The sequence below is a fragment of the Punica granatum genome, chromosome 6, assembly GCF_007655135.1.
Source record: "Punica granatum isolate Tunisia-2019 chromosome 6, ASM765513v2, whole genome shotgun sequence".
Taxonomy (NCBI): Eukaryota; Viridiplantae; Streptophyta; class Magnoliopsida; order Myrtales; family Lythraceae; genus Punica; species Punica granatum.
This window is the reverse complement of record NC_045132.1, coordinates 6216222-6240062: the sequence shown is the minus strand read 5'-3', so window position 1 is coordinate 6240062 and position 23841 is coordinate 6216222. Positions and strand designations below refer to the sequence as shown.

At 38.2% G+C, this 23841-nt stretch overlaps 2 protein-coding genes across 3 annotated transcripts; both read right to left on the bottom strand.

Moving 5' to 3' along the window:
- Positions 1–1756: 1756 nt before the first annotated feature.
- On the bottom strand, positions 1757–4354 carry LOC116211026. Its single transcript, XM_031545218.1, has 3 exons — positions 3991–4354; positions 3071–3192; positions 1757–2294 (listed from the first exon to the last, which is right to left on the bottom strand). The coding sequence occupies exons 1-3, from the start codon at positions 4271–4273 to the stop codon at positions 2130–2132; spliced, it is 570 nt and encodes a 189-aa protein (XP_031401078.1). The 5' UTR covers positions 4274–4354; the 3' UTR covers positions 1757–2129.
- Positions 4355–5091: 737 nt separating this feature from the next.
- On the bottom strand, positions 5092–10327 carry LOC116211025. Of its 2 annotated transcripts, XM_031545216.1 has the most exons (8): positions 9752–10327; positions 9500–9555; positions 8926–9088; positions 8223–8311; positions 7505–7634; positions 7228–7320; positions 6790–6892; positions 5092–5717 (listed from the first exon to the last, which is right to left on the bottom strand). In XM_031545216.1, the coding sequence occupies exons 1-8, from the start codon at positions 9938–9940 to the stop codon at positions 5317–5319; spliced, it is 1224 nt and encodes a 407-aa protein (XP_031401076.1). In that variant the 5' UTR covers positions 9941–10327; the 3' UTR covers positions 5092–5316. The 2 variants fall into 2 exon arrangements, with proteins under 2 accessions (XP_031401076.1, XP_031401077.1); XM_031545217.1 differs by lacking the exon at positions 9500–9555 and having other exon boundaries at positions 9752–9934.
- Between the last annotated feature and the right edge of the window lie 13514 nt (positions 10328–23841).

Here is a 23841-nt window from a genome sequence, read left to right as displayed (position 1 = left end):
ATATTTATATATATTTATATGTATAGACCCAAGAAAAAGCAAAAAGAAAAATGAAAGAATACATATATTGAGAGAGAAGAAAAGGCAAAAATGAAAATAAAATTGAAAAAAGAAAGAAAAGCATGAGCTTGACATGTGGCCTAAATGTACAAGAGTTTTAGTCGTATTTATAGATTTATAGATGGATAGATTCTAGATAGATATAGATAGATTTATAGATGTTATTGACAATGCAAAAAAAAATTAATATAAGAATTTAAATGGAAAGACACTAATTGTTATCATTTTATAATTTATATTAGTGTATAAAAAATTTATTTCTTAGACTATATAAGATTCAATAGGGTATATTTCAAATCGGAGCTGAATAATATTAATTTAGGAGTTCGGGCAAATAATTCATGTAGATACTTCATATACATAATCGGAATCATCAATCTAATTTATAGAAAATAATTTTAATATCCTAAAAATTCAAAATTCTTAGATACTCAAAAACGACATCGGGCTATGTCGGTAAAAGTATCGACGATAACGGCCTCAACAACTAATGATTTTAGTCGGGGGAAATTTGGGAGGTGGCCGTACGAGCGTCCAACACGGGTAGTTGTCGAAGCGTGTTGAGGAGTCGCCAAGTCGATCCCAATTGAGGTTGAACAGCTTATTCTGAAATAACAAAGCAAACCACACCGTGATGAGATTATACACAAATGCCACTGAACCATTCTGTCTCGACTCAAACCAGTTCAGACCTATCCAATCGCAAATTAACAACATCCATGACCCTCGTTAAGAACACCATGGAGAACAGTGCGACAAACACAACAGGAGTATCGGGCTACGTCGGTAATACGTCCACAATCAAAACCTAAACCCGCGTCTTTCATTTCTGAAGGTGGAAAAGATGACTGTAAGAGTTTCCAAGACAAATCTATATTAACACATGTTGGAGTGGCGATGTCGTGGCTGTCGCGGATTGTTCCTTATTCTCTTATTAAATCTAGCTTGGTCCGTCTTACTCGTAAGTTGTACCCTTAAGAACAATTTGTATTTGACAAGCTCATACCTGGGCGATGGAAAGCTTATATTGCATTTGATTTTGAAGTAGGATTTTAAAATTAAATTTTGTTTTTGAAAAATAATGATATAAATAGAGCCCACTCTTTGAGTTATTTTGTTTTGTTGAAAAAAAGTAATATAAATGAGATCCACTTTTTGGTTTTGTATGAGTTATTTTGTTTTGTTGTGAGTAAAATTAGGTTAAAATTATACTTTTAACATCACATTTGCAAACCAAATAAGCATTTAGTATACTATCATCATTACCAATCATTGAGTATTACTTGTTCATTTTTTATTAATAACAACCAATCGAAATGCTTATAAATTGAAATTAATGAATCCACCGTAGGGCCAATTTTTTTACTTTTAAACATTATGTGATTCGTCTCCCCCTTATAATTTAATGAATAGGAGGAAAAATAAGAGAGAGTCGTACAAAATTTCTTATTTCAAAAAATTCCTTTACCAGATTCTCTACCTTTTCCTCTATTTTCCTCCTCCCTCTATCCAAACCAAGAGTTAATTCTTTTATGCATGTTTTGTTTTTCTAAAATCAAGATTTCTCTTTTGTTCCATATTAAACCAGTGAGATGATCAGGTCACAAGTCCCTTGGGTACTGGCCAACATGACAAGGCAACTTCTCTTCAAACTTAAGTCCGAGCGGCTAGCAAGGCAATTGAAAATTGTTCCGAGTTTGCTGTTCCAATCCTACTACTGAAATTGATTCACAATCCCCATGCCTTGTCCCGTTGCTCAATGGTCGAGCCACTCTGCCATTTCAACATCCGGTGTAAGGGCATTACAGACTCTGGTTTGATATTATTACCTGCTAACCACTGGAAACATATTCTCTTCCAGCCAAAAGACCCGGCAGATGTTAAACGAAGGAACTCTTTCGGCTCCTTGAAGGATAAAATTTGCTAGAGAGCAAAACGCTACACCACAAAACAAACTATAGGGTCCTAGAGAAAAGCAACAGAAAACACAGAGATGTTCAAGAAATGCCACAGAATAGAATCCTGGAAAAAGATGGGCAGCCATACTTTGATCTGCCGGAGAAAGAACATCAAGCCATAGATTTCTTCTTCTCTTCCTCGAGCTGCTGCAGCTCCGCTAATCGTTGAGCCCAGGCTCTTTCCCTTGCCACTGCAGCCATCTTTCTCTCAACCCGCTCATTAATCTTCCTCCTCTTAGCTGCCTGCATCTGGACTTTCCTTTTCTTCGCTTCTGACTGAGCAATTGCCAAAACTCACTCGTTCACGTCATGTGATAAGCAATTAATGTTACAAATGACACATCTACAAATAGTTGCTGGGACAATACTGTGCGATTTTTAGGCACCTGGGAAAATATATTTTGTATAAATTCTGTAATGAAAACAATAACGACAGCTTTTACCCTTCCCACGACATATTTCAGGAAACCAGCCTAGAACCATTTACAAATATACTTTCAGCAAGTTTTATTTAATCACTGAGGTGAAGAAAAAATATAACACTGGATATGAACCTTCGCATAAAATTTTATGATCTGTCATTCATATAGAAATTATGACTCAAAAGAGACATCAGATAAGTCGAGATGAGACTAACTTGGAGACTTTCCAAACAGTGGAAACTCAAAAGGAAATGATAGGAGCAAATAATGTTGTCACCATGGGTGGTCAAGTAAAAGAAATATGCAGACCAGCTCTACGACTTCCTAGCAATCACATCATCCATAAATTTCTCAATGATAATGCATTTTCATTCTCATCGTTTACATTGATTGATCAAACTAAGGAAATTCCAACATATGCCTAAGTTCTCCATTTCAACTTGCTTATAGAGACCTGCCCTTACTTTGAATGCTGACATTACTTTTTGAAGCTAATTTAGTCTTTTTTTTTTCCTTCCCTCTTAATTGTGACAGTTGATAAGAATATCAGTACTCTTAATCAAGCACAGTAAATCTCCGCCATAAAAGATAAAGTGAGCTCTCAAGCATCAATCCAAAAAGAACGCACACCTTTATAAATGCTTTGCGCAGCCTTATTCGCTTCTTCTCGTTCCTTCTCTTGACACTTCCTTCATTCGGTTGATTAGGAAGGATGGGCTGCCCGGGGACATACTTCACCCACGCATAAGGTCCTACATCATCGTAGCACATTTGTTGAAAACTCCAGTTCCAAAATCAGCAGATGCAATCAAGTAAATCTTGTTAAGTTGTTATGACTAACACCCGAATGAAAACAGAACAGCGATATAATACAATAATTTGGTCTACCTGGTTTTATGAAATTTCCCATTATCAATTTCCTTCATCAACTGAAGCATGTACAAGATTCCCTACTTCAAATAAAAAAAGAAAAGAAGAAAAACCATACATTACGAAGAACAATAAGGCAGTTATTTCCCTTGTCTAGTGTGTGTGTTCCGAAGAAAATGGAGAACAAGAAACTAAGACCATCTTCCGCAAACAGATAGATTGTTTTCCATGCCAAAACATAAGAAATGCCCCGCTAAACAGCCCAAAGAATTTAGTTAATTGTTAGGTAAACGGTCCCATATCGAGATGGAATGATCTGCTGAACTTCACATGGAACTGGAACTAAGCATTACAGCAGCAAACCCTGAGGGAAGCAAATCAAAGGCCTAATAGGTGAAAGTTGAGGCCGAATTGATAAAAAATTCGTGGAATTGCTAGTCAATACATACAGAATTTCTGAACTATCTAACTCCTCCCGGGAAATAATACCTAAAAGATGCAACCGTTGAGCTGCAACTGACAATCCCATATGATGCCCATAAGAAAGATCCCACATTGCCAACATCTCGACATTTCCTAACCTCACGAATCAGCTCTATCGAATTTCAATCATCGACATTCAACAAGTGGAACAATGAACTATGAATGAATTAGCAAAATAACAGACTAGGAAGATTGACCTGGGGGTTTCAAGCTGGCCCTCTTCCGGCGAGGCTTGTCCACCGGCCTTCTCTTCGGGTACCGTGTATCCGTCAGGCTGTGTAACAGGGCCGCCGACTGGTACCATGGAGATAGACTCTGCAGCGAGCCGGCCCCGCCGCCGACGCCGCTCAAGCAGAACCCATACCCGAACTTCCCAGGGCCGGCGATGAACCGCGCCGATCTGGGCCAAGCAGAGGAGGATTGGGACGCTAGTGTTCTTGACAGTGGTTGAATGATGCTCCTTAAGGCTCCAAATCTCATCTCTGTGTCTGCTTCTGATTCGAAATTAGGGTTTCTTCTTCTTCTTCTCTGCTCTCCGACGAGACGACAAGTTCAGTCCGTAGTTTCCTTCCTCAGCTTACGCTGCGGCGTCGTTGTTTAGGGAAATTACATATTACGCCCTAGAGTTATGATATCTTGCACTTTGAGGACCCAAAGTTTGTAGAGTAACAATTTCATCCCCACAATTTTAACCTTTGTTCCATTTTGCGGCCTTCATATGAAATGTCTACTGGATGTGCTTGTTAAAAAGAAGAAAAGTTTACCCGATCTCGGGATACAGCTACTTTATGATTTTTTATTTCTGTTCCACCTCATAAAACATCGCGAGCTTTCAAGAACTAAAGAAATCATCAAGGTATTTTCAAATAGATTCGACTATCAAATAAATCACTTTTAGAAAGAAAAAAGCTTGAATATCAAATGAACCGTCTTTACTTGTATAAAGAAGGAACCAATTGATGATCTCAGCCGAGGTAAGGGATGATGGAAAACTGTTGCAAATCTTAGAAAATTCAAAACCAGAATCAGAAACGTAAAAGGCATGGGAATGGGACCCATCTCATGTAAAATGAAAAGGAGTATACTAAACTGCTCCCAAAAGTTTGGATTTTATGACTTTAACCCCCAGAACTTTCGAACTAGTTTCATTTATGCCCTACAGAGTATTGATTTTTCCAATCGCCAAAACTCAAGCTGGACTGATCAGATGGTCCATCTTGAATTTATTCCTGCCATACTGAACCTCTATCGCAAGATCAAGAGTAGCTCGATAGTAGGTTACAATTACAAAATCCATAAAATAAACATGGATGCAAGTTGCATGGGCATACCGGAAGATTGATATAGTAAGCTGACTAGGTGGCTGAACATCATTAACTGAGAATTTCAAGCTCGAGCTTTACTCATTGCCTAAAGGGCTCAGCTCAATCACATCTCAAGCCCGAAAAGTTAAGCTTCGCTTGAGAAATCATCAAGTAGAGATATGTGATAAGACAAATACCAAAAGCCTATGCGGAAGTAGTTTAACTTTTACCCTCCAAAGACTGATCCGAGGCAACGAGTTTCTTAGTCAGACATGTCCTAATGTTGTGCCCTTTCTGTCTACAAAATCCACAAACATACAATTTCCTCAAAGCAGTATGGTCTGTCATCCCTTTTGAGCCCACTGACAATCTTTTCCCAATCTTTTTGGGGCAAGTCCTTCGGTTGTGGCCGTTCTGACCACATATTCTACAGCAATGGAACCTAGCCACTGTCTCTTTCTTGATTATGAGACCTAACCTTCGACAGGTTCTCCTGTTATGACCTTTCTCTCCACAGACCCGACAACGAAACCGCCTATCTATTAGGCTATCCTTGAGCTCGGGACAATAGTGCCTTCTGTGGCCCTCCCGCCCACAGTATGAGCAGTAAAATCTGACTCCTGCATCATTAAGAAATATACTCCAGTCATGATTAGAGTTTCAAGACAATTTTCTTTATTTTCTAGTTTTCATCCGTGCAATGTCAATCTCTGTTTGGTTTGTGAGTTATGTTTTTAAAATTTTAACTCTAATTTTTAACTCTATTCACTAAATAACAAAAATTAACAACACAATTATTACTTTTTTTTTTCAATTTTTTAACCATTCAATTCAATTTTTAATAATAAATTCTCTCAACTATTCATTACTTTTTTTCACAATTCAACAATACAATCATTACTTTCTCTCAACTATTCATTACTTTTTCACACTTTTTCATATAATTCAACAACACAATCATTACAAATCAATTAAAATCAAAACTCAACTCTACTTAACTCTAAAACCAAACACACCATCAATATCATTTGCTTCTATTCAGATGGATTTTACCTGTCGCTCTAAAGAAAGGACCAATCTGGACCCTGCACGGGATAGACCTCAACTACAATTAAACCGAGGTCCACAGACTTCTTATTAAGGCCAGTTTCTCAACAAATTGGCAGATTCTACTTTGTGCCAGTCTATTTTCCCGTCAATCTAGTTTTACAAATATCATCTACTTGCACAAATTCATTTGGACTCGTAAAATAGCTCTATCAGTTCAATATCCAATCTGGTCTGAAAACTATTCTTTGATCAAAGCACCCAATTCAAGGTTGTACTGGCCTCCCAGCAACTAGTGAGGTCAAACCAGATTCCGATCAGCTAATAGGACCCCTTTTAAGACATCGGTAGCAGCAAAAGTTATAGGTTGGCCCCTGCTTATCATGTGTTACCTAGAGAATGAACAGTGAAGATAGACACAGTGCTTTTTAAGAGATCATCATCTCAGGCATTCAGAGTACACTGAAGATATTTTCCATTGGCTGAAGGGTTTTCAACAAGAGGTGAGCACGATTTACAAGTTTTTGCCACCCTACATTTTAACCAACCAGCACCAGAAAATCCAGGTTTCCTGGAAAAGGTAATCCAACTCCTCAAAATATAAAGATGAAGCCTCAATAAGAACTAAAAGAACAGAATTCTAACCTTTCATGGCAATGCTCCTCTTGCGGCGATTTTCAGGGTCACTGAAGAAAACTTTCTGAGTTTCAGACGCATGCTTTCTAGCTGCAGGAGTCCCTTTCACCCTCTGTATTACGCATTCAAGAATTTAATTCGATACCGAAATATTTTCTGGCAAGATACAGATCAATGAAATGCTCTAATAACCTAATCCCACATAACAAAAAACTAAACATTCATATGAAAACCTGTACTTTAACTGACTGAATGAACCGAAAATATATGAACGTGAAAGACTGAATTCTAAGAAGCTATAAAGTCTCAAACCAAACATATAGAATAAGAAGTATCAAAACTGCTGGGTCCAACGAGGAAAATAGTATTAGTGCACCTAAAGACTTTCAAGTGAAAAGGGAGAGATCTATTTCTTTTGTATCAAATATCATATTTACAACTCCGAACCTTTATGGCAGCAACTCTCTGTGCATGAAGGGTAGGATTCTGATGGATAATCTTCATTCTCTTAGTAAATAGCCCGGTCTTGGCATTAAGGCTCTGCAACCACATTGACACATGGAAGATTCATAACTCATCCACAGAAATTAAAAGCATTAAAATAATCTCACCACTTGCATGCACGTATATTGCATTTAAATACATCAGACCATAACACAAAGTTTCATGGTCAAATTTGGTAACATAGCAGGCAAATATAAGTTCGGCATAGAAGGCAACTAACTTTCAGTGATCGGCTAATCTTTAAACTGACTTCAGGAGACGATTGGTAGATGCGCTTCGACTTCTTCTTCACATCAAGCTTTATGTCCAAGTTATCAACTTCATCATCTTCCTTCATTTTGAAGGGAGAACTGAAGAGAATTGGGGACCAGCATGAAAGTCAACGATTACTGCCAAATCCCAGATATTTAATCTGAGAAGATCATGTGTAAGCAATTCCCTGTTTTTGAATTCACTAGCAAAACAATGAACTGGAGATGCATTTTTCATTACAAAAAGTTGACAACATTCTTTGCCACTAACTTTAATTTCTATAGTGCAGCCCTTGACATATGGACATACCTCAAGACAATAAACTCGTGTAGCCTATAGGGTAGTTGCTTTCGTGTATCAGATGTACATTTCACTACTACAACACATACAACATGAAAATCTCGTCTAGCCATATCACATTTCCCAAAAATTAAGCATTCATAACAGAAGAATTGCAAATTTTAGTGAGATCATACTACCAAATTTTACAGAGACCATCTTCACTAATCAATAACGAACAAAACAATAAAGACAGTGATATTATACTGAAAGAAGATATCAAGTTAATAGTTTCGTCACCATATCTTCTCTTCTTAATCTTCCATGTATGTTTAGTCATGGAAGCATCATTAAGTTTAAATCAACAAACAAGCTACACCCAACAAAGGTTAGATTGACAAACTCACATGGAGCGAGCTTTCTCCCACGGTCGTTCATCAATTGATTCTTCCCAGATGACACATTCTCCCGAGCATCGTTGGCAGGTGACTATACCCTGTGCCATTGACATCACAAACATCATTAACCAAATAGTACTTTTATTGTAAACACCAAATTAATATCCGACAGAAGAAATTGCACAACTAGATAATAATGTGCAATATGAGAGATATAATTGAACGAAGAGAGAGAATGTGAAGGTATTAGACCGAGAAGTAAGGCCACAATTGGCATGAATAGATAGAAACGTCCCTGAACAACAAATATAAATTTGCACCATTTTGTAGGGCCATCTCATTTCCATTTTTCCATGCATTTAGTCTAAAGGTGGCCAAAGAAACAATCACACTGCATGGTCTTGCCGAACTAGGAGGAGCGTGGTTTGTTGATCAGGTGTATTCTATAAGCTCTTTCACTCTGGAAATCGAATAGGTGAAATCAAATGATTCATTCTTCCCTGTGCTGCTTTGATGGAGCCTCTATTTGTTCAATATTTCTGAAGACATTCTATGTTTCCTGTCTAGATTAAGTGCCAATAAACACCAACCAGTTGCATAATAAATAAAAAAGAAATTTGCTAATTATAATTTCCTGGTAGACAAGCAAACATATTCAAAGTTTCTTTAATAATATAAATTTTGTTGACTAATATGAACAAGAGGTCATTACCTTGCCACTACATTGTGAACAATCCATCCTGGACCTTTCTATTCCACACTCCGTACAAGGAGTATAGCCTCTTCCTCGGCAACTTGGGCAAGGCAGCTCTCTGATGTACTGACCATTGGGACCGAACCAGGACCTCGGTCTGGGTGCACCAGAAATAGCGTTCCTGAAACAAAATTCCTAGTATTTGATGACATATCTAACTGGAAATGCTGCCATCAGGTCCTTCTGGAATTCCACAAGAAAACGTTGAACCACACAAAATTATTAAAGTTCCAAAAAGGGCGGCCTTTGCAACATCGTAACTGTAAAATTTTAAATTATTGGGATGTCTGGCGTGGCTTAAAATGGTAATGAAGCAGGATGTAATAAAAAAATTCTACACCTCCCTCATTCAATCAATTCCCCATTCTTGAGGAACTGAAAAAGCTTAAGCTTTTCGACGGATAATGGATTGATATTGCACATTTTCTGCACCACATAATCCAAGTAACAAAGCAGCAGGTAAAAAGTTCAATACAAGAAATTGCAGGTAAGATAAAATGGAACAAAAGCAAAGGAAGAAGAGTTCAAGAACCTCGAAGGAAGGTCGACCTCGAGGCCCAGCAACTCCTCCGACGGATCATAACCTATCTGCAGAAACAAGATCGGAATCACAGATTGGGCTAATTCAATGCATATTCAAGCAATTAACACAGACACAGACACACACACCCACACCACCCACACACACCCACAGACACACACACAGAGACAGACAGACAGACAGACACACACACACACACCGAGAGACACACAGAGAGACGAGAGAGAGGGAGGAATGGTACACCTGGCGGCTATGGCGGGGCTTCGAGGGGGAATCATCGCTGTCGGGGGAGGAAACGGCGCGGGAAATGAAGCCCTTAGGGAGTGTCTTCTCGGAGTGGAAGAGTATCGAGAGGCAGGAGCTGTGACCGTGGCCCCACGGAGGCAGAGGAGGCGGCAGGAGCCGCAGCGAGGGGCTCAGCGACATGACCATGTCATGTAGATTGTGAAGAACAGAAAGCCTGCTTTCTGCGGTTGTCAGCTGGAAACCATATCTCTCGCAGTGAAATTTGAGGGGATAGTAGCAGCTGGTCGAGGTGGAGTAGGAGGGCTGGAGCTAGTCGCCGTGGAGCGAGAAGGAACAGCAGCTGGTCACCGGTCACGGTGGAGCGGAAGAAAGCAGCACGTTGCTGCGGAGTAGGAGCACCGAGGACTCCCGCTAGCAGCAGCGACCGCCGGCGTTGGGTCAGGGAACGTCTGGTCCGAAGGGGAGGATGGCGGAGGTGAGAGATGAGAGGCCGAGGGTCACCGGTAAAGCGTTAGAGGGGCTTGGCGCAATGAGTAAACCGTCAAAAATCCTAATCGCTTCCCTCAAAATTTTTTCCCACCAAAATGATATAAATTACACCCGATGAAAAAATTATTAAAAAAAACATTTAACTGTCAATCATTTCCTTTGGATTGTAGGTGGAAATATAGATTGTCGTGTTAGGTAAGTATGTTCGATTACTGAAAAAAATATGATAATAATATAATATATGATTTATTTTTATAGAATAAAATGTGGGCTCACTATTGTAATATCTTATTGTAATGGGAGAATTCTATATGTTTCAAATACAAAGTATTTATTGATTATAGCCGTAAAATTTTGACACTTAGATAAAAAGTTTGGATACCACAATATAAACTCTCCACTTACATACAATAAAACGCCTCCTAAGATTCTTTATTTTACCAAACAAAATAGTATGGATATCGATCGCGTAGAATGAACAGTTATTGTAGGCATATGTGGTTGCGGACATAGCTAGCTGAATTGTGAAAATTAATAAATTGACACGTGTAAAAAGTAATATTTTTTTAAAGAAATCTAATTAGACTAAACAAAAAAAGAAAAATAACAGTGGTGTGGAGTGGAGTGCAACTGGGCCTCTTTCTAACAGACAAAGAGAAGGGGGAGGGGGCATAGCGGTATTGAAGGGCTTCCGTATAGGCTCTGGCTCCTACCCTCCACAGGTATGGCCGGGCCTCCACAGTGAAGGTTGTAGAGAGTCTAGATGTCTCTAGCAACCTCATATGTGGAAGGGAATGGGCCAATGACCTAATGCTAGCGAGGAGACACACCGCCCCTCCTTCATTTTTTTTTTCTAATTATTTTATATTTAGTTTCTTATTTCAAAATAATGATTCATAAGTGTGAATTCTTTAATAGTTTTTACTATTTCCTTAGACACGTTACTGCCAAGTAAGCTTATTGTTATGGTTCCGTTTACACTATTGACTGTCGGATCATTTTATATAATGGGGGAAATTCTAACATGACTTAGTGTTTTTTTAGGAAAAATGTCAAATTTGGTCCTCAACTTTTAGTTTTTTTTTTTTTTTTTTTTTTTTTTTATCTTAGTCATAAACCTTTTCTTTGGCTGGATTTCGTTCTCAATCTTTTTTGCGCTGTATAAGTTCAATTCTTCCGTCCAAAATTCCATCCATTTTTCCTGATATGTATATTCATCAAATGAGAGTACGTCTCACGTGTGCAAAAGATCACTGCTATTATAAATCAATTGTCATAAAGCAAATCCGATTCTTTTTTTAATCAAATCTGTAAATCGGACTAAGATATTTCCGGTTCTTTTAGGATTCCAGCCATCGCTTATCTTTCATCGTCTCACGCACCGACATATGGCTGTAATCCTAAAAGAATCGAAAATATCTTAGTCCGATTTACGAGTCTAATTAAAAAAAGAATCGAATTTGCTCTATAACAACAGATTTAGAGTAGCAGTGATTTGTCGCACACGTGGCGCACTCTCATTTGATGAATATACACGTCGGAGAAAATGAACGGAATTTTGGACGGAAGGACTGAACTCATACAGCGCGAAAAAGATTGAGGACGAAATCTGGCCAAAGAAAAGGTTTAGGACTAAGATAGAAAAAGAGCTAAAGGTTGAGCCCCAAATTTGACATTTTTCCTTTTTTTTAAGATAAGATGACTTAATGTTATGTTGACACATTTAGTACTTCAGGTCAAGTGTTTAGTATTTCAATTCGAAATTTTAGTACTATTATTTGCGATGGACTACTGTATGAAGTACTAAAACATTTGAATTGGTATACTAAATACTTAAATATTAAAAATACTAAACACTATATTAAAATACTAAATATTTAAGTTGAAAACACTAAATAGGACGATTCTAAAAGTTTATTAGCTTTCATTGTTTGCGTTAGATACATCAGCCTCCAAGAAGGCTGGCCATCAAGGTTATTGATTTTGTTGACTTCCGCACTACATTGTACGACGGAATCGAGAAACCATTTTCATAATAATTTATTGAGGGATTAAAGTGGTGCCAGTTTAAAGGACTAAATGGACGATTTGGTCCCTGAAAGATGGTCCTCACGGCAAGTTCATCCCCGAAAGTTTTTTCCTATACTATTTGGTCCGACCGTCAGAAACGTTTGTATCAATTTGTCCTTCCGTTGGAGAAAACGTTGGTCCCTGGGCAGCCGTGAGTCCCTGCCGTCTTCTCCTCTTCTCTTCGTGATTTGCCGCTCCAAATTCCCCCTATTCCTCTCGCTGCCATCTTCCGATTCTCTGTTCGTCTTGCCCTAGCCTTCCGATTCTCTCGTCTTTCTCATCAGGCCTTGACTTTAGGAAGTTCTTTGGAATCGTTGTTAAAATTTCTTCAACCTGCTCCTGAGGAAACTGCCCCCAAGATGGGTCTTCTCCTGTTAGCATCTGAATAGCATTGGTGAGAAAGGCGAATGTTGGGGAAATTTCTTCCGAGTCAATTTCTTGTCTGGATTTTGTCGGATTCATCGATTTTCCGCAGTTGTTGCAGGTAAGTTGAAATCCCTCTTAGAATCCCGAATGTTGCGATGAAATTTCTGCCGATTGTTGCGATGAAATTTCTGCCGATTGTTGCGATGAAATTTCTGCCGATTGTTGCGATGAAATTGCTGCCGATTGTTGCGATGAAATTTCTGCCGATTGGGTTTAATTTTGGGTTGTTATGTTGTTGAAATTGATGAAGCTGATAGTTGCCCTAATCAGCTCGAAAATGCCCCAAATCGAGCAAACCCTAAATCGTTTGGGTGGTTTGGTTTTGTTGTTTGGGTGGTTTTCTTTTGTTGTTGGGCAGTTATGATGTTGAAATTTAGAGTTGGGTTTGGTGAGGTTCTTAACTCCTTAACTTGGCTGGTTGTTCGTGATTACTAGCTTGATAGCTCATTGACCGATTTTGGTTCCTTTTAGTCGTCCTTCGTAGATTCTCGATGATGTTTGATGAATGGATGAGTTGCACGATAATATGGTATCTGATGTGAATTGTTTGGCATAGTATTGATAAGAAAAAGTCATGTTTAATGTATAGGCTGAATTGATTAATGACATATTGAGGGATTAAAGGATGTTTTGCTCGACCTTGTTAATTCGAGAATATGCTAAGCTGAAAGTGCATATCTGTGCTATTACGTGTTTGATTTGTGATGTTTTACATGAGTTTGATAATGCTTGAATGTGTGGGTGATTTGTGATGAGCTGGGTCTATTGTAATTTAAAATGAATGTTATGTCATCTCTTTAAGATTTTTTTTGTCACGCTTAATCATGGGATGCCATTTGTAGTTGAAAGAATGCAATTTATGTCGATTTCAAGCCAATTTTACCCTCGCAACAGGCCTGATCCGAATTTACTTTCTTGAGTTCTTAGCTTTATTCTAGTGTGACTTGATCTAATAACGGGCTAGGCCGTTAGTATGATGTAGTTGGTATTTTTGCGAATTCTGCGAATGAATTGATCTACTGTGACTTGATCTAATTGTTTGGCATAGTATTGATAAGAAAAAGTCATGTGTGTTTGTTGCTGCTGAACTTGGTATCGCACGGACTTGGTGTTTGTGGCTGCTCTTGTTTTTATGGCCGGTGTTGTTTGAAGAGTGTGTGTGCTTGGGACCAAATGCAACTCAGTCTAGTCTGGAGCATGGAAATCTCAGCACTGTGAAATTTGTGAATTTTGGGAATATTGCGGCTGTGAATTTATGAATTGTGCTGCTGCACTTGGTATCAAGTATTTGTATTATCAGCAATGTGTTTGTTGCTGCTACTGAACCTGGTATCACATGGACTATGTGTTTCTGGCTGCTCATGTTTTCACATGAAATTTGCTGCATTTGCTTGGTGCTCTTTTTAGGTACCTGAATTATACTTGCGTGCGGTTGCTTGTTCTGTTGCCGTGCATGTGCGTGGTGCTTGTATTCTCAGCACATGTACTTGTATGTTTAATTTGATGGTCTTGCTTTTCAGATTATTAGCCCATTTGGAAGAGACATCGAACAGTGACAATACAAGCAGAGAGAGAGAACAGAGAGGGGAATCACAACAGATATGGGAGGTGAGGGAAGCCATTGGAGTGGGACAAACCAATATGTCCAAAAGTCCACGGCATATTTCGATGTTGAAAAATCAGTAAATCTCTGTGGGTGTGGAAGGAAGCTACTATTACAAACATCTACAAAGAAACAAAGTTATGGTAGGCGTTTTCTTAGTTGTCCCTTATGGAAAAGAAGTGATATTACATGTGGGTATTTTGAATGGGTTGATAATGAGGAGCAACTCGAAGTGCAGAAGACTACAGAAGATAACAAGCTCATGAAGAAGATGAAGAAGAAAATTCAAATGTATGAACATGAAAACAGAATGCTTAAGATTGCATGTGGTGTATTGGTTGTCGTCATTGTTGTAGTCGTAGTTTGTGTTGTATTGAGATGACTCTGTTATTAGTAATATAATACAATGTTTGACATTGCGTGATCTGTTGTTATTGTTGCATATTCTGCGTGACTTTCTATTACTGTTGCCTATTATGTATTTTTTTCAAAAGAATACATAATAGAAAGCGTTTTTTAAACAGAATATCATTCTATTTGCGATAGAATACCGAACAAAATGCATATTTCGACAGAATACAGGAAAAAATGCATTTCCAACAAAATATAGAGAAAAATGCATTTTCCGCCAGAATACAGAACAAAATGCATTTTCCAACAGAATACATAAAAAGAGTGCATTTTTCGATAGAATACAGAGAAAAATGCATATTCCGACAGAATACATAACAGAGTGCATTTTTCGACAGAATACAGAGAAAATACATTTTTCCGACAGAATACAGAGAAAAATGCATTTTCCGCTAGAATACAGAACAAAATGCATTTTCCGACAAAATGCAGAGAAAAATGCATTTTCCGCCAGAATACAGAACAAAATGCATTTTCCGACAGAATACATAACAGAGTGCATTTTTTGACAGAATACAGAATAAAATGCATATTCCGACAGAATGCAGAGAAGAGTGCATTTTTCGACAGAATGCAGACAAAAATGCATTTTTCGACAGAATACAGAGAAAAATGCATTTTTCGACAGAATACAGAGAAAATACATTTTTCAACATAATGTAACACAGTAAACATACAACTATTTCTGAAGCTGTTTCAACTAAGCCCTCAGGATCTTCGACTCATGGTATTTGATCCTTGTGACGAGCTTGAATGGGAAGTCGACGCTGAAGCTGTTGACGCTGGTGCAAGTACTCTTGGCCTTATCGGAGGAGGCCTTAAAGGGTGACTACTCCAATTGCCTCTACCCATCATTGCTGCAGGGTACCTGAATGGAAATGTGCTTGGACATGGCGCAGAATTCAATGGTGTTGGAGGCCTCCAATTAGGACCTTGGTTTGCTGCTATCCCCATTCCCGAACTAAGAGGCCTTCGTTGAACCTATAAAAAGAATGTTTATATGTTGGCTTCCCTTCATTACAAAAAGTTTCAATACTCAATGTGAGTTCAATCAACCTGAGCAGAGGAATGTGAAGCTGATCGAATGGATCCCACTGAAACAGGTACGCTAGGCCCGAGAATGATGGAGTCTTGAGAACCTATAATAGGCCTTGAAGGGCCTGAGGGGGCTTCAACCTACGAAACAAAGTTATCGTAAAAATTTCTAAGAGAAAGCCAATAATATAAATCATAGTAAACAGGATAAACAATTATTATACTTGTGCATCAGATGCATTAGAACCTCTGGATGTTCTTCTGTTTCCCCTCTTATCTGGAGCATCATTAGTGGCTTCATTCATACATCGTCTAATGTTGTGCCCAGTCTTTCCACATCTAGAACAGTGAATCTCACCATACTTTCTTGTTGCCTTGGAGGAGTTGCTAGAAGTGCTTGCCTCACCCTCAGATTGCCTTCTCCTTTGCTTAGGCCTTCCAGACGGTCTTTTAAATGCTGGTGGTTCAATTGGTGGCAGTTCAGTGCGGTGCCAGTCACTTTCACCGGTAATTGGTTCAATGTAAGGGACATAAGTGGCTCTCCATCGTTCAGTTGAATACCATGAGTGAACATACTTCTCGGGCTCCAAATTATTGTAAGCCAACCACTTCTTATTAGCTTGCTTGTTTTTGAACCCCCGAGCACAAGTATGTGGCTCCACGAACTTCTTTATTTTGAAAGTTTTCACATCATTACTCCAAGAGCAGAAGATCTCCCATTTGCACCCTTCTGATCTACACTTTGCCCTAACCCTTTCATTATCATTCTTCACAAACTTGAACACCCTTCCTATTGCAATATTATAATCTGTCACAGCTTTCTTGAACACAGTCAAGTTTGGGAATAACATGTTTAACTGTAATTGAATGTCCCCAAATATGGCCTTCTCATCAAACTCGGGGTACTTTGCCTTCTCCTCTTCACCTTTGTCGTCATCAGAAATACACTCGTCCACTAACTCTTCCGAAATATATCCTTCCTCTTCATCACTGGAGATAACCATATCCGCTGCTGTTGGTGATATTCTGACAACTACCTGCTCCTCATTTTCAGAATCTGATTGATTACCAAGATGCTCTTCTTGTTCACCCAAATGACCTTCAGCATTGTCATTAAATATACGTTCTTCATCCCAATAAACTCCTGAATCAAAATGTTCAGTACCTTCATACTCAAACTGATCCTCCTGCCTATCATCATCATATACTTCAAGATTTTCCTCCTCACCAACCTCATGATCATTCCTTCATAAAACCAAACAAAGATTAAATAATAGTAGTTCAAAAAAGGTAATTCAATAAATCCGCAATCCAACACTCCAAGAGGAAGTGGTTAGGAAATACTTAAGAGTAGGATCATTATCTTTCACAAAGATTGCGCTTATGTTGGAACTTATTAGGGAATACTTATGAGTAGGGTCATTATCTTTCATAGAGACAATGAGGCAACAACCATCTGCTGGTGCATATGGGCCTCACTCAGTTTCGGATGCGTGTGTTTCTATGGGGTGCTCGCCCTACCGAGGTGTGTCCATAAACTTTGAAATTATCCAAGATATTAGGATATTTTTGCTAAGCATAAACTCTTACCCCTTGGAACTAAAAATTGCTTTTTTTAATTTGTATTCAATCTTGTATTAACAGAGATTACCGCAATATCCATTGCCTACTCACAATGTTCTGGTCAGAGGTGTAATTCCTTTGGAGTTTGAGGTATGGATCTTCTGACTTCTTGTATTAATTTGAGGTTTGCGTTTCTTGGTTTAGAAGTCCACAGGATTTGAGACACATCAAATGCAGGCACACAGCAGCACGCGAGGGAAAGATCATTTATACCAATACTGACAAGATCATCTTATCGGGCAATGGAGATACCCTAAGCATTCCATTAGTTATGTATCAACGTTCCAACAAAAATACTTGTATGCATAAAAAACCCCAGATTCAGCGGGGTAAGTGCATTAAAAAGAGCTTACCTTGCCAAGGTCTAAGAACTCTACCATACTCATGAGTCGTTTTTTAAAATCCATTTAGTTTTCATTACATATACACACCTTGCACTAAGTTACCTAAGTAGCCCTACCTATCTGCTAAGAGGCAATTGTCAACCTGTTCAGCTGACCTCAGAGGATTCCAGTCACTCGGCAAGTCGAGATGCGAGTCAAGCAGGAGGTACTTTTGGTCCACACTATATGTGCATTTTCGGTTGCATATGATGAGGGCTACTCCTTAGACCATTCGGAAAACAAACTGCTATTACAAGATGCAATCTCTGATCTCCCCAGAGTAAGTTTGAATGCATAGTCTGGATTATCTATTGCCTAATTTATGAGGTTTCACGAGTTTAAGTCTCCATAATGTTCTAGGTTGGGACATATGAGCATCGGATAAAACAAATAACAGCACAATTCGTATGATAAAGAACCACAAACAGATGAAACAATCCAAACTGACCTGCTCCCCATTTGCCAAAATCGAGCTTCTCACGGCCGGGACAGCACAGAATCGGAAGAAGAACGCAAGGAAACCTAGACGAGGAGAAGATCTAGCGAATTTTGGGCGGGAACTCGTGCAGACCTGATGAGAAGAGGCGGGCAAGCTTCCGTTTCTTAGCAGGGAAATCGCGGGGATGATACGAAGGGAAGGAAGGAAATCTCCGTTAATGGCTAATCTGTCAGGGACCTACTACTGTTTTGGACGGAAGGACCAAATTGTCCAAACGTTTCAAACGTTCAGACCAAATTGTATAGAGAATTTCTTTGGGGGACGAACTTGTCCGAAGCTTCATCTTTCAGGGACCAAATCGTCCATTTAGTCCAGTTTAAAGTGTGATTTTAGAGTTTTTTTTTTACTATAATAGTTTAAAGAGTGATTTTTGACAATGAATATTCAAGGATCATTTTGGCAGTTTATTCTTTGAAAATATTGGATTCTTTTATTACTTTTACTTTTTAAAAAATAAATTACACATGTCATTTTCTCATTGGTGAGCTGGGGTTGTCATGATCATATTATTATCATCTAAGATAAACGATTGAGTATAAGTTGGTTGGGGCTATTTCCACATCCACCCCTTTTGCTGCAATGATAGCAAAATGTCCTCCATAGCACATTAATTTACTCTGATTAAATATGGATTGAGCCTTAAATCACTTTTTAATTTCCCGTTTGAAAATTTTTCTCCCGTTACTTTATATATCCACTTACCACAATATTACTCAAAATAAATCTCACATTTCCATATAACAAGTGATAAGAAAATGATTTATCCCTAAAGTCCCAAATGTTAATTTTTCTAGCATGGTATTCTATTACATGGCCAAAAATCTTGATATAAAGAAATACTATCACATATTTATATTTATAAAAATAACTTTTCTACTCAAAAAATATAAAAATAAATATGGAATAAAATATTTAGCTCTTATGAAATAACATCGTTGCTTGTTGGCGGATGATTTCAAGGGAGATAACTTTTCAAATGTTTATTAGGAGAAGACAATATATTGTATGTTGTTCTCTTTGTTTTTTTTTTTTTTTTTATCATTTACTCTTTTGTTTTCTTAAGGGACATGATATATGAAATCAATTTTTCATGTAATATAGCTAATATAATACATATGTATTATTAAAATTTGAAATTCATGGATTTTATTTTAATGATATCTTCACAACTTGGACAATTATCTAACAAACTGAAAAAAAAATTAATTATTTATTTTGTTAAATAACATTACTATATGTATAAAACTACATGAATTTATTTTTTCAAAAAACACCAACTCAATACTTGTATACATTTCTAGAAACAAATTGTCGGTAATGAAAATGAAAATCATTTTGTTTTGATATGAACATTTGGTTATTCTTTAATTATTATAGTATAAAATCTCTATAAGAGTAATAGAATGTGAAGCAAATGGGATATACATTTATAGAGTAAACTTATGTTTTCTCTCATTTATTGCAAAAAGTTAAAAATGCTTTTTTCGGTGAACAAAAATATGTGTATATATTTTTTATAAAATAAATTTAAGTTAAAATTTGAAATAAAGAGAGATAAAATTGAAAATAGAAAGAAATTGCCTGCATTGATTAAGAAGGAAAGAAATGTGAATTTAGTGAGTAATTTAAGGGTTTTAGCCATATGAATTAGAGTAATTAATATGCTATATGGGGTATTTTGGTAAGAAGAACAATAAATGGGGTGGATTAGTCAAAGAGGGGGTGGAAATAGCCCTAACATTGTATTTATTGTAATATAACCTTTTTGATAGTTTTAGTAATTGTAAGCATAAGAAGAAAGACTAAATACTTGCTTATCGAAAAAGAAACTTTATTTTTTGAAAAGATGATGTTTTATTTTACAAGAAAAACTTGTCAATTAGAATAAAATAAAACTCTTACTAAATAACAAATTTTCTTATAAAATAGTAATAAACTTGCTATTCTCTATTCTTAAAAGTATGCTATTAAGGAGGCTCCTTATACTAACAATACCCTTAACCAATTCCTCGTTTTCCTACATGAACGCTGTCCAATTTCTAATAGGAACTACTGGGAATCTACTCATTGGGGTATATTTCGACCGGTTCCGACTGTACTCTATTACTTGTACATATCCCTATCAGGAACAATCAACTTCTTCTGGACATCTGAGAATGCTAACTCATATAATATACAATGATACTCTCTGTACATCTGAGAATTAGGAGCTCTCAGATTAGTACATGGTGCCTAGAAAGTTTACTGCAAAAGCATTGGACCTTCAGATTAGTGCATAGTGCCTATTATTCACTACGAAATCTCCCAGATGGTTCCGAGGGTAATGGAGCTCTCTATGAAAACTACAAGGGCAGATCAGTATGGGTAGCTTTCATGTCAATATCTCAATAGATGTCAAGAACACGCAGCATGATAATGAGAGTGCGAAAGTGTTAGAATTCCCATCTGTGCAGTTGCCGTTAAGCCTCGGCCATGTCCTTCTGCACCCTCTTCCTCCGAAAAGACACAGGAAAATCCACACTGGGAGAAACAACTGAAATTATTAATTGTATCTGGATGGTAGATTTGAACTGGAACAGTTTTCAGAAGAATGTTGAGGAATACTAAGCAAACAAACCTAAGTGCAGAGGACATCTCGATGCACTGACCCTTGGCATTTTTGGCACTGTGTCGAAAGTTTTCCTGAAATCTCCTCCAGTTCACTACAACCATTTCATAATTCATAAATTCACAAGAACCAAACTTATCGAAAATTGAACGTGAGAATTTTATGAAGTAAGATAAGTTAGGCACTACCGTGGGCGACTATTTTACAATAGAGTTCCACTCCTCTTCCCTTGCAATGTGAACAGAGAACTCGATCTGAATTGCTGATCGAAACCAACACAACATCCATTAGAGGCAACAGGCCACAGGGAATTCACATATATGAGGATATTAGACTAATACCCAGGCAACGCTTTGCAACTGAGGCAAGCGAGTTGTTTCTTGACGAACTTCATTATGCCACTCTTGTTGGAAGGAGAACAGATAGATATAGATCTCCCCATGTCCCAGCGAAAAAGTTCCTTCCTAGCATCCTGTAGAATTGGCTCGAAAATTCTCAACAGTGGCTGCAGTATACATGGGATATCTTCCTCAGAAGAAAGTGCAGAGGGGCCAAGCGCAGTGCGAGATGGGCAACTTCACTTACCTTGCTGATTTGATGGTCAAGATAATAATCTACATCGATTGGGATGTTATGCTCAAGGACATAGCGAGGATCCTTTGACAATTCATAAGCCTGCACATACATTGTCGATATATAATACGAGAGCAACACCAATTGACAGTACCCAAAAGAAATAAATGATAAACAGAGATTCCCATCTACCTTGGCACCTTCAGCAGCTTGAATGATAACATACGGCACCCGATCACCAATGTTCGGTGCAGAGGCAGGATCTCGCTGTTAACATGAGTAAAAGGAGAGTTGTGGTGAAATAAATGCCCCGGTAAATGACCAACGGTGTTGTTTTCCGGAAGTTAAGGCAACATAAGTTAAGTAACCAACTAAACCGGAGGCAATTATTCAGCGGAAAAAAAACTAAACCGGAGGCAAGCATTAGCCCCTACAATTTTCTTTCCAAAGCATAGATGCACATATCTGTAGTTCCTCCCTTTTCTGTTGGATGATTTCTCTCCTATATGGAGAATGATGAGACTAGGTGTTGGAGGCAGCCTTACATGAAAAAGTTGAGAAGAAATCCATATAAGGGACGATGGTCTAGTAACTTATTGGCTTAAGCTTTTGAGTTGCGGATGAGCCCGAGTCCAAAGTAAGCTTGTGAATTTTTCGTAACAAGTGGTAGCAAAGCCTAAGGTAACGATCATGGGGAAGTGCACATGCTATGCGTGGAAACCCACACCACACCATGGCCCGAGTGTGAAACTCGTGGCTAGTGAAGGGCCTAACAATTAATATCTGAGTCTGGAAGTGGAAGCCCGACTCGAAGTAATCCACATAGTCGAAAAGGAGGAGAATTATTGAGACGGTTTCTCTCCTATATGGAAAATGGTAAGGGTAGGTGTTGGAGGTAGTCCCGCACGGAAAAGTTGAGAGGAAATCCATATGCTTATAAGAGACAATGATCTATCAACTTATTGGCTTTAAGCTTTTGAGTTGCGGATGGACCCGAGTCCGAAGTAGGTCTGTGGATTTTTCCTAACACTTTCTTCCACCATTTCACCATTTGATCCTAACACGCCCCCACAAGGAAGATGCCCAACAAAATGAAGATGCCAAAAAAAAAAAAAAACTGTTCGACAAGTGCCTCCGATTGACTCTCTGGAGGGACCTTAACGCTACAAAGAATGTTATAGCAGCACCAGTAGCAACACCTATGTGTCCTTGCAATAGGTCATAAAGGATCACTAATATATATGAACCTCATTTTTTGAAGGACAATGAACGTTACATGTCCTAGAAAACATGAACGTTAGATGTACTAGAAAACACTGGCTTGGTTGCAAAACACAGCTGATTTAGTATATCGTAAATGATAAGCGAAGAAAAACAAGCCAACTAGCCAAGTAACCTTGCGCATGTGGTTGGCAAGTTCAAGGTGGGCAGCCTTGACATCATAATCGTCTCCTGACTTGGACAAATCCTGTCCAATTTCAAGTAAACTGGAGTATCTCAAGAGTGTCATAGAATGCAGCATATCGAACCATCTGCAGATCACAGGTCGTATGATCTTCTCTCACCTTAGTAATAACAAGGAGAGATAGGTCAATTCGAGTCACGTGAAGGTCTTAGACAATGGTATCTTTGACGTATTCGTTTGCTCCAATAATATCTCGATTGATAAGTATTTTATGGAGGCACTCATTCACCAGGTTTTTCACCAGCAAGCAATTGTCTCTTTTGACGGTTTCGATGCCTATTCATCGGAAGTAAAAATCAGGATGATTCTCCCAAATATATTCAAGAAGGTCCATGATTTGAATGATCCAAGTATATTACCTTTGGTATCCGTTTTGTCAAACTTCTTGGGATTGGTCCAATGAAGACCAGCGTATCTCTTCTTGCTAATCAGTGCATTATACACCTTCTTGAACTCCAGTCTTATAGGCTTAATGGAACGAAACAAAAGGTTACCAATAGAAAGCCAACGTCAATGAATCATGAAAGTAACATAGCTGTACTGAATGTTTCATAACAGTGACCGCATCTCTGTAATATTATTTCTCAAGCGGGATATCAAATATTTACCACGGTAGCTGGCAACCATCGTCATTAACGCAACCACGATCTTGAGGAAAGGATTGGACTCCTGCTGTTGATAATCCAAAATACTCCTCCTCTGAACCGGTTCGATGTGCATGATGCATTTAGGCACTTCGACAGTCCCATTTGACTCTCTCATTCTCCCGTGAAGCAAAACAGCTTATCATCAGTCTTGTAATAAAACTCCATTAAGTCTGATTATCCATATAAGCACTCGGACACTGTCCAGAAAGTACTTCCAGAACTTGTTGAAAACGAGATGAGTCATTGGGAGCGCAT

Excerpts from the sequence above, each read along its gene's own strand:
- LOC116211026 (XM_031545218.1), bottom strand. The coding sequence starts at position 4,273 with ATGAGATTTGGAGCCTTAAGGAGCATCATTCAACCACTGTCAAGAACA. Across the intron at positions 3,193-3,990 it reads GGCCAGCTTGAAACCCCCAG|GACCTTATGCGTGGGTGAAG; the intron begins GTCAATCTTCCT and ends ACGATGATGTAG. Across the intron at positions 2,295-3,070 it reads TGCGCAAAGCATTTATAAAG|TCAGAAGCGAAGAAAAGGAA; the intron begins GTGTGCGTTCTT and ends GCAATTGCTCAG.
- LOC116211025 (XM_031545216.1), bottom strand. The coding sequence starts at position 9,940 with ATGGTCATGTCGCTGAGCCCCTCGCTGCGGCTCCTGCCGCCTCCTCTG. Across the intron at positions 9,089-9,499 it reads GAGGTCGACCTTCCTTCGAG|GAACGCTATTTCTGGTGCAC; the intron begins GTTCTTGAACTC and ends ATTTTGTTTCAG. Across the intron at positions 7,321-7,504 it reads AGATTAGCCGATCACTGAAA|AGCCTTAATGCCAAGACCGG; the intron begins GTTAGTTGCCTT and ends ATGTGGTTGCAG.